The 10,512-nt window shown below is 37.0% G+C and overlaps 2 protein-coding genes across 4 annotated transcripts in view; both read right to left on the bottom strand.

Moving 5' to 3' along the window:
- Positions 1-1,931: 1,931 nt before the first annotated feature.
- The window catches only part of LOC115699950 (DNA (cytosine-5)-methyltransferase CMT2), a 52,432-nt gene continuing 43,851 nt past the window's right edge, over positions 1,932-10,512 (bottom strand). For all 3 annotated transcript variants that reach the window (XM_061115789.1, XM_061115791.1, XM_061115790.1), the window contains 4 exons: positions 3,202-3,245; positions 3,056-3,125; positions 2,871-2,974; positions 1,932-2,543 (listed from right to left, as the gene is read on the bottom strand). In XM_061115789.1, the coding sequence (XP_060971772.1) occupies positions 2,372-2,543; positions 2,871-2,974; positions 3,056-3,125; positions 3,202-3,245 (390 nt within the window). In that variant the 3' untranslated portion in view covers positions 1,932-2,371. The remainder of the gene's footprint in view (positions 2,544-2,870; positions 2,975-3,055; positions 3,126-3,201; positions 3,246-10,512) is intronic.
- Positions 8,436-9,611, bottom strand: LOC133037958 (uncharacterized). Its single transcript, XM_061115792.1, has one exon. It carries the CDS (start codon positions 9,028-9,030, stop codon positions 8,440-8,442), a length of 591 nt encoding a protein of 196 aa, XP_060971775.1. The 5' UTR covers positions 9,031-9,611; the 3' UTR covers positions 8,436-8,439.

The raw sequence follows: 10,512 nt of genomic DNA, 5'->3' as shown, positions 1-10,512 counted from the left end.
CAAAGGAGATTCAGCATCAAGGATTCAGAGAAAGAGATCCAGGTTCAGATCTTGATAATACTCGCTACGTAAAGGATTCAAGGGTTAGAGATCTGAACGGAAGGAGTCATTTAATTCCGCTGCACCCAATGTAAGGTTTCTTAAACTTTATATGTGTTTAATTTATCGTTTTAGAAAGTTCTTATTTAGGATGTTAATAAACATACTTGTGAGTAGATCTAAGATCCTGGTAAAATAATTTCCAACAGCTAGGAATGCCTGTTTGAGGTTTGGATTGTTGACACCATTAATTTGATAAAACTGCTTAGTCATTCTTTGAAAGTGTAATTCCAAATCCTCTTTTTTCATCGAACAACACTTTATTTTGAAAAATTCAGCCCTGAAACATTCAACTACTTGAGAGTCTTGACCACAAAATTTGACGTACAAGTGATTTAGTGCTACTTCAATGGATTCTGCTTGTAGAAATAGAAGCTGCTTGTGTTCTCCAAGGCTTTGCCACCAATCTTGTAAGATTTTGATGAATCTTGATACAAACTATAGCAAGATGTCTCGTATTTTTACCCTCAGTTTTGTGCTTCTAAAAGGGTCCATGCTTTGGATTCTTAGAAATGAGATCTCCATTGATTTGGGGGAAGATCGCCAAGTATGAATGTGTTGAGTTTGCCACTAAATTGGTGTTTAGTGGATGTAAACAACTCTTCTGAAGACACTTCTTCTACGATTAGTTCTGTTAGGTCAGAATTCTGTTCTCTTTCTACTCTCGAGGTTGTTATTGTATGATTAGTTGTCATGAATTGAGACAGAATTGCTTCATCATCACTGTTGCTTTAGTCATCAGTTTCCCAGTCATCAGATTGGCTGGACGATGATGACAGATCGTCGTCGTCTGAGTTTTCTAATTCTTCATTGAGATTGATCTCTGGGAGATTATTCAGACAGTGCTGATGGATGATGTCTGTAATGTCATTGCTCTTTTTGACCATGAGTTGAGTACTGCATTGGCCTTGATTTCCTTGTTTCTTTTTTCTTTTAAGTTCATCTTCTTCATCTAGGGTTCTTTTTAGACGAATAATTTAATCTCTTATTTTTGGTAGATACTAATGGTTGCGCAAATTTTGGTAATGTTAAAACTATCCATGGTGTAGAGCCTAAGTTAGGAGTGAGATGTGATCTTTTTTTAGATTGAGTTTGAGTTTGCATAGACGTACTGGCTCTTCAGACCCTTTAGCTCTACTTCCTTTGCAAGAAAAATCTTTTGGGAAGCTTGCCTAGATTTGACCACCTGTAGTAGTTCTTCGTGTACATGCAAAATTTTGTAGACGAGTTTGGTCATAATGGTGTCGACTTTTAAAAATTCTTCGTTGATCTTTGTAACTTTGTGAGTGACCATAGAAAGTTTCTCGTCTATCTATTGGTGGGTCTTATTTTGGGCTAGCATATTCTCTGTTGAGTGGACTACCGGTAGTGGCCTTTGGGTCTTTTCATAATTGGTGATCCATGAAGTTGGAAGCATTTGTTCGAGTTCGTCTGTTAAGATCTGGCAAGGAATGTGAATGCATGTCAGTACGTAATTTGTATCGACAATTATCATTGGCATATCTAAACTTCCTAGTACTAAGATGTCAATAAGAATGGAATATATATTTGAATTTTGAAATATATATATCATATATATTAGATTTTTAAATTACTATTTCTTACATTGAAATATTAATTGTATATATAATTTTTTAAAAAATATATAAATATGTATGGATCGAATTAAATCTGTTACTTTTACATGTTAATCAACATCAAATCCGTACAAGTACAAATTTCAAATTTTCCAATCTAATCCAATCCACATAAATGCGAATATCTGCAATTTATAGATTGGATTAGATTGAATCGTACGGATTTAATTAAATTAGTTATTTTAAGAACACCCCTAAAAGTAACAATTCTTCTATATACTAAGATAAGAAGATAGAGTACCAAATAATTATTTACTCTTGTTTATTACTACAGATAGTTGACAGTGACCTAGTACAGAAAGGATTATTGTCAAATTTTACAAGCAAATGTGCACGATATAGATGGACAGAGAAGGTTCAACTGGAAACTTTCTGGCCAATTGCCGGAATTCAGGGATACTGTTACAGCCTAGAATGTAGTCTATTCCCTAAAAAAATGTTTTATGGGGAAAGATGAGGCTTCATAAAGCACAAATAAATGGCTGCTGGAAAATCAGAGATAATTCTTCCAACCTTGTTAGTTCCTAATCAACCATACGATATAAGTTTTGCCGAACCATTTGCACTCATGTCAAGTACAAGGCTAACATTTTCGCCAAAAATGAGACAATGAACAATCAACAGCCTAATATTGATCAGTCTTGTGAAGCATGAATATTAGCCAATTCATATGTAGTAGAAAGAGAGAATTTCTGGGGGAGTGTCAACAGTGGTTCATTGCTACTACGCTTTTGAATGGCCAAACCTAAGGCATATCCTAAGGCTCGCGTGACATTAACGGGCACCGCATTTCCAATCTGGCGATACCTGCACAAATGACACAATCAACAATCCACAAATAAGTTTCTATATTTTAAATCGTCTAAACATTCCCAAACTTTGACAATTCTACAAAAATAATAGTTCATACTACAATTAATTTAGTTTTGAATATAGTCTCTCACATTATGTGTATTTATACACATCAAATCTCGCAAGTAATCACAAGACCTTCAGAAATATACTTAAAAAAAATCAAAGAAAGAAAGAAAGCAATAAGAGGCAAAGGAAATGAAATGGAAATACTTTACTGATGAAGGCCACAAACAAAAATTTATAATCAGTATGTCTCACTCAAATCATGGAAGAACATACCTTGCTTTAACAGTCCCACAGAATCTGTAATAATCAGGAAAGCCTTGCAACCTTGCATATTCTCGTACTGTGAGGATTCTATCTTGTTCAGGATGTAATGCTACCTACAGAAGTTCAAAAAGCTCATCATAATATCCTGGAGAAATTCATCCCACAGTAAATTGAACAAGAAAGCAGAAGCAGACCTGGTTATGACAAGTGGGGAAAGTCACTACAGTTGGCACAGTCTCATCCCACCATAATCTTGCAAAGGGTCTATACACGACTAGAATCAGGTAGAGAAAAACAGAAGACGTGAATATGAATAAAGAAATGAAGGAAGGGAGCTTACCTTTTTGACTTGCCTTGTTCAAATGTAAAAGCATAATCAGGTACCTAATTTATGGAAAAAGAAAAGAACTAGAACAAGTCAGTTGAATCCCTTAGGACATAGGAAAGCATATGAAATCAGATTAAGCTAGAGCAGGATTCAGCAGTATATCTCCCAAAAAAAGATGCAACAGCAAGGATCTAAATATAGGATATATGATATACACAAGGTATTATAAAAGTATTAAAAGGGGAACATATTCACACTAAAAGAACCCCAAAAAAGAAAAGAAAAGAGAAAGGTCACAGCTGTTACATCTTGGCAGGCTCAAGGAAATAATCTTTCCTCCAATACTAGTCATCCAACTAGCTAAGTCTTTCAATATAGGACAGGTCTTATGCGAAGCAAGAAAAAAAGACAAGGAAATGGAAATAATAGAGTGAATAAAATTCTGATAATTTCAAAGTAATGAATTTATGACTTGCCAAGGTATTTGCATAGACAATCGTAAATCTACATGTAAAAGAGCTTTAATAACCGTAGAGTCATGTTTGGAATGTAATATTGGATTGGATTAAGAAACATAAAGCAAATATAAATATAAATATATTTCATGTTTATATATATGAGTGATTAATCATTTTCCAACAATAAATTATGAGAAAAGAAGTTGGGTATAAAGTTATAATTTTTTGTTCTTATCACTAACATACGTGATAAAGAGTATATATGGGCTATACAAGCTAACGAGTGATAAAACTCAAGCAATAATGAGATTTATAAAAGTCCGTAGAAGGGAATACTATTTTCATATGAAAATTTTTCGAGTTTGGTGGAGTTCAAAGGGGGAAATGGTAGGAATACAAGGTTTTGGGAAAATGTTTGGGTTTGGTTTAAAGTCTTTGGTGGTGGACTGTAATCTGAGATTTCATGAAAGATCTGGTGAGCATGTCAGCTGAAACTTTCACTTTTTCAGGACTTTAAATGGCAGGAAGATGGATGAGGTTAATTTGTTATTACAAAGGGGGTAGTAGATGTAGAAGCTTGTCTAATTTGATACTCTCTTCGAATAATTGTTAGAGATGGAACATCACAGTGAGCTTATTCTCATAGGAGAATCCTTTGACCTCCCAAAGTCAGTATTTTTATGGCAGGTCTTAAGTAAGGTAAGGTGAACGTTCACGAGGTGTTACAAAGGGGCAGACTATACATAGCCTTTTGTCTCTAGATTGTTGTGCGGTTGGTTAGAGGTAATGAAATGAAAAGAAAATAATTTTTATTCTATTTCTTTGTTAGGTTGTATTTTAAAGTATTGAAATGAGTTTTCTATTATTTTAATAGAATGATCTTTCCATTTTGAAATGGAAGAAAATACCATTCTCATGCAAGATGAAATTTTTTTTAATAATTCTTTACTATTTTTTTCTTATACATTTTAAATTTTATTTCATTGAATTCTTATTCCTGTTCGCATGCTCAATCCTATTCTTATGTTTTCATTCTTCCCAACTGTAGAAAATAGTGATTCGAATTGTGTGTTGATTTCATAGAATAATACATATTTATATACAGAGTTAGGAGACTAAATATCTACTAAATATCTACTAAATATCTAACTCTCTTACAGCTAATATACACCTAATATCTAACACTCCCCCTCAAGCTGGAGCATAAATGTTAATCATGCCCAGCTTGTTACAAAGATAATCAACCCGCACCCCATTCAAAGCCTTTGTAAAAATATCTCCTAGTTGTTCTCCGGTCTTCACATATCCTGTGGAGATCAGACCTTGTTGAATTTTCTCACGAACAAAATGACAATCAATCTCAATGTGCTTAGTTCGCTCGTGGAATACGGGATTCGAGGCAATATGAAGAGCAGCTTGATTATCACACCATAATTTTGCTGGAATAGAAGTCTTAAACCCAAATTCAGTCAAAAGCTGATAAATCCATATTACCTCACACACAGACTGGGCCATAGCTCTATATTCTGATTCAGCACTGGATCTAGATACAACATTTTGTTTCTTACTCTTCCAAGAGACCAGATTGCCCCCAACAAATACACAATATCCTGAAGTGGATCGTCTATCTACCTTGGAGCCTGCCCAATCTGCATCAGAAAAACACTCAATCTGGGTATGTCCATGATCCTTGTAAACTATACCTCGTCCTGGTGCTCCTTTTAAATAACATAAAATTTGTTCTAATGCTGCCCAATGATGAATTGTTGGAGAAGACATGAACTGACTGATAACACTAACCGGGAATGCAATATCTGGACGAGTCACAGTTAAATAATTCAACTTTCCAACTAACCTGCGATATTTCTCAGGATCTTCAAATGGTTTCCCATCACGTGTAAGATGCACAGCTGGATTCATTGGAGCATTGCAGGGTTTTGATCCCAATTTCCCTGTCTCAGTTAGCAAATCAAGTACATACTTTCTTTGAGACAGAAAAATACCTTGTTTACTCCGAGTAACTTCAATCCCCAAGAAATACTTGAGCTCCCCTAAATCTTTCGTGTTAAACTGGGTGTGAATGAAAGACTTAAGGGATGAGATGCCTTCAGTATCACTTCCAGTAATAACGATGTCATCAACATACACCACTAACAAAATGATACCAACAGTTGATCTTTTATAAAACACAGAATGATCTGACTTACTTTTCAACAAACCAAACTTCTCAACAGCCTGACTAAATTTACCAAACCAAGCACGAGGGCTTTGTTTCAATCCATATAAAGATTTGCGAAGATGACAAACTCGCCCTAACTCCCCCTGAGCAACAAACCCAGGAGGTTGCTCCATCTATACTTCTTCCTCAAGATCTCCATGAAGAAAAGCATTTTTAATATCAAGCTGATGCAAAGGCCAATGATGAGTAGCTGCCATGGAAATGAACAGTCGAACAGATGTGAGTTTAGCAACAGGAGAAAAAGTATCACAATAGTCCACTCCATAGGTTTGAGCATAACCCTTGGCAACAAGACGGGCCTTTAAGCGAGCAACTGTGCCGTCTGGATTGAATTTAACCGTGAACACCCATTTACACCCGATGGCCTGTTTTCCGGAAGGTAAATCAACCAAGACCCAAGTACCATTCGCAACCAAAGCATTCATCTCTTCTATCATTGCAGCAAGCCAACCAGGATGAGACATCGCTTCTCGAACAGTTTTAGGAATAGTGATAGAATCAAGAGAAGCAATAAAAGAACAAGAAGAAGATGAGAGATGATTATAAGACACAAAAGAAGTAATAGGAAAAGTACATTGGCGTTTACCTTTACGTAGTGCAATGGGAAGATCATCTGAGATTTCCGGATCTGATGACGAAGATGCAGGTGCAGGACATGAAACAGGAGGTGGAGGAGGGGGGCGCCTGGTGTACACTATAGGAGGCCGAGGGAGTGGTGGAGGTGGTAGAGGTGGTGGAGGTGGTGGAGGTGTAGACACTGTGGGGGTGACGACCGAGGCAGGTGAAGGAACTAGAGACCCGCCAGAACATGTAGCAGGCGCATAGGATGTGACAGAATAAACCAACAAATCATCATCCTCCCCCTGACTAGTAGAAGTAGTGGAAGATGAAAAATAAGGTGTATTTTCTACAAAAGTAACATCAATAGAAACAAGATATTTGTTGAGATCAGGACAATAACACCTATACCCTTTCTGAAGACGAGAATAACCAAGAAAGACACACTTTAGTGCCTTAGGGTCTAATTTGGTGACAGATGGACGGACATCGCGAGCAAAACAAACACTACCAAACACTCGCGGAGCAACTGGAAATAATGACTTATGAGGAAAAAGAATTTTAAATGGAATTGCACCATTAAGAACAGAGGATGGCATGCGATTAATAAGAAAGCATGCCGTGGAAACTGCATCGGCCCAAAAAGGTTTAGGGACTTTCATTTGAAACAAGAGAGCACGTGCAGTTTCAAGAAGATGTCTGTTTTTACGTTCTGCAACACCATTCTGAGGTGCCGTATCAACACAAGAAGTTTCATGAAGCATGCCATTAGAGGTCATATAAGATTGAAATTGAGCAGACATGTACTCTTTGGCATTATCACTTCTCAAAGTACGAATAGATACATTAAATTGAGTTTGAATCCCAGCACAAAAAGCACAGAATATAGAAAACAACTCAGAACGATTTTTCATTAAATATAACCAAGTTACACGAGAATAATCATCCACAAAAGTAACAAAATACCTGAATCCAGGTTGAGACAAAATAGGAGAAGGACCCCAAACATCAGAATGAACTAACTCAAAAGGAACACTAGCACGTTTATTGACACGTGGACTCAAACTAACACGATGATGTTTGGCAAACTGACATGACTCACAATCTAACGAAGATAAACTACTATATTGGGGACACAGTTTCTTGAGCAAAGGAAGGGATGGATGACCTAAACGACAATGAGCCTCAAAAGCGGAAGCAACACTCGAACAAGCAATAGAGGTTGGCGGAAGTGGGTCAAGAACATACAAGCCACCAGATTCATGTCCTTTACCAATAATCTTCTTCGTCACAAGATCCTGAAACAAACAATGATCAGGAAAGAATGAGATGCAACAATTTAGATTACGAGTGAGTTGACTAACAGAAAGCAAATTAAAGGACAAATCAGGTAAATGTAAGACTGATGACAAAGATAGCATAGGTGTAGGAACAATAGTGCCAGATCCAAGAACAGAAGCTGTTGACCCATCAGCTAAGGTGACAACAGAAGTGGGACTATGAGACTGAAAAGTGGAAAAGAGACGGGAATTACCTGTCATATGATCTGTGGCACCAGAATCAATGACCCATTTTGAGGATTTGGAAAGAAGGCATGCATTAGAGTTACCTGATTCAGCAATCGCAGTGACAGAAGAAGATGAAGACTTAAGTGTTTCCTGATACCTTGAGAACTTGGCAAATTCATCAGCAGAAATAAGGACCGATTTGTCAGATGCATCACTAGTGCTTGCAATATTGGCAGAGTGTTGTTGTCGATTCTTAAATTGTAACTTCCTACACTCAAACTTGGTGTGGCCTGGTTTCTTACAATAATTGCACATGATGCTCCCCGGAATTTGGTGTGCGGTTATCGTGGTCCTTGTGAATTACCTCCTTTAAATCCACTGGGAGTAGAGTTTCTTTCCGGTGCGTAATTATTACGACTCACCAAGGCGCTATTCGGAGGAGTTGGAAGAGGTAGTCTCGTGCGAAGAACACGAGTAAACACATCTTTTAAAGAGGAGACATCAGAACCAGAGAGAACTTGTGACTTTGCGAGTCAAATTCAGATGAGAGTCCTGCAAGAAAACTCATAATAGCCATCTGTTCTCGTTGGCGCTGTTGAACTTTTACATCAGGACTAAACGGTAATAGCACATTAAGTTCTTCATATGTTTTCTTGAAAGCCATAAAATAATTCATAAGAGACTTATCTTGTTTCTCCGCGCGATAAAAAGCTTTGCAAACATCATATATGCGAGATATGTTGTCTTTGCCAGAATACAAAAACTCCAAGTAACCCATTAGTTCTTTAACCAATTCACAATGATTAATCAAACTAATTACCTCATTATCGATAGAATTTCGAATTTGAAGGAACAAGCGAGCATCCTCACGGAGCCATATTTTCCTTGAATCGTTTGTTTCTTCAGGAGGATCGTCAGTCAAGTGATCATCTTTGTCAATACTCCTCAAATACAGTCGAATCGTCTTACTCCATTCCAAATAATTCGAACCAATCAACTTATGATCCGTGATTTTAGACATCACGGGAACAACATCAGAAACAACAACTGATTTTGAATCTAATCTTATCTCTGCCATAATCTCAAAAACAAACACAAAGGACAGAGAAAAAGAACAAAAGAACACCAAGGAATGAACACCCAAACACGAAGAAGACAAACAAATACCGAATTACAACCTAGAACAGATGCGAGTGGGCTTAGAAGAACCCAGTGAAGAATCGGCAACAGAACGCCGTCGAAGGCGCCGTCGCACGCGCCTCCACGCGCCGGCGCGTGAGCCCCACGCGCAGAAGCTTCAGGCGGCGCGTGAGCCCCACGCGCGAGGAATCCGGCGACCGGACTTCGGGGGTTTGTAGATCGGCGGCTGGGCAGTCCTCCTATGTGGGCGGTGAGAAAAGATGTTCACTCCAAATAGGATTTTCGAAAACAACCCTAAACTCAAACCCTAATTATTTTTTTTTTTTTTTTTTTTTCAGAACCCTAATTTCGAATTTCGAATTTTGAATCACAATGCTCTGATACCATGTAGAAAATAGTGATTCGAATTGTGTGTTGATTTCATAGAATAATACATATTTATATACAGAGTTAGGAGACTAAATATCTACTAAATATCTACTAAATATCTACTAAATATCTAACTCTCTTACAGCTAATATACACCTAATATCTAACACCAACCAAACACAACTTAATGAAAGAGATAATGAGTCTGTCAATCATCTTTGTCTGTATTGTTCCATCTTTGCGGCAGATTTAGTATAAGCTTCTGAAGGAGTCAAAGTCTCTTTGGTGCATTCCAGTTCCCTGTGAGGAAGGAAGTTATGCCATTTAAAGTCGAAGGAGCTCAGAACAAACAGAAGCTTTGGCAAATTACAGTAGCTGCTGTTTTGTAGGTCTTACTGTCTTGCAGCAGGAAAGGAACAAAATAATTTTTGAGGTGAGGTGGAGAGACTGGGATTAACAGGATGTTAAAAGTTGCTTTATGCTGCATAATGAATCAATGATAAGAATTTTATGGATGTTCGTTTCTCTGTTTGGTTGCAACATTGGACCTTTCTGTTGTAATTTTTCTGTGATTTAATGAGAGAAATGTTTTATATTATTTTTATGAGTTATGACATCCTCTCAAGATGGTAGCTATTTTGCTTACCAATCTTGAACATTTTAATCCCAAGTAGCTATTTTAGCTTACTAGATCACAAGTGACTTTTTAAAATTATTTTTCTCCTTTCTAATATGAGTTTGATTGAATACTTGGAGGAATGGAAGTTTAGAAAGGAATCATGGAAAGTATGAATGGAGTGTATGATAAGAAACCTAAGGTTTTATCTCGAAATCAATTGCCAATGAGTGGACCAATTCATACTGTTACAGAGTCGACCCCGTTTGACTTTACAAGAATATGCATTTTAAATAGTAAAATGTTGTGGATACTCTTGGCACATTGTACTAATACTACTTTACATGACCTAATAATATAGAGATTAACTCTTGAAAGAGGGGTTTTGTCGTAGGATACAAACCATCAGAAATTTAGCAGATACTTTTAGATGTC

The sequence above is a fragment of the Cannabis sativa genome, chromosome 5, assembly GCF_029168945.1.
Source record: "Cannabis sativa cultivar Pink pepper isolate KNU-18-1 chromosome 5, ASM2916894v1, whole genome shotgun sequence".
Taxonomy (NCBI): Eukaryota; Viridiplantae; Streptophyta; class Magnoliopsida; order Rosales; family Cannabaceae; genus Cannabis; species Cannabis sativa.
The sequence above is the reverse complement of the archived record's forward strand: the minus strand, read 5'-3'. Positions and strand labels throughout refer to the sequence as shown.

Bases quoted from the DNA above. Each gene is read 5' to 3' on its own strand.
- LOC133037958 (XM_061115792.1), bottom strand. From the start codon at position 9,030: ATGGCAGAGATAAGATTAGATTCAAAATCAGTTGTTGTTTCTGATGTT.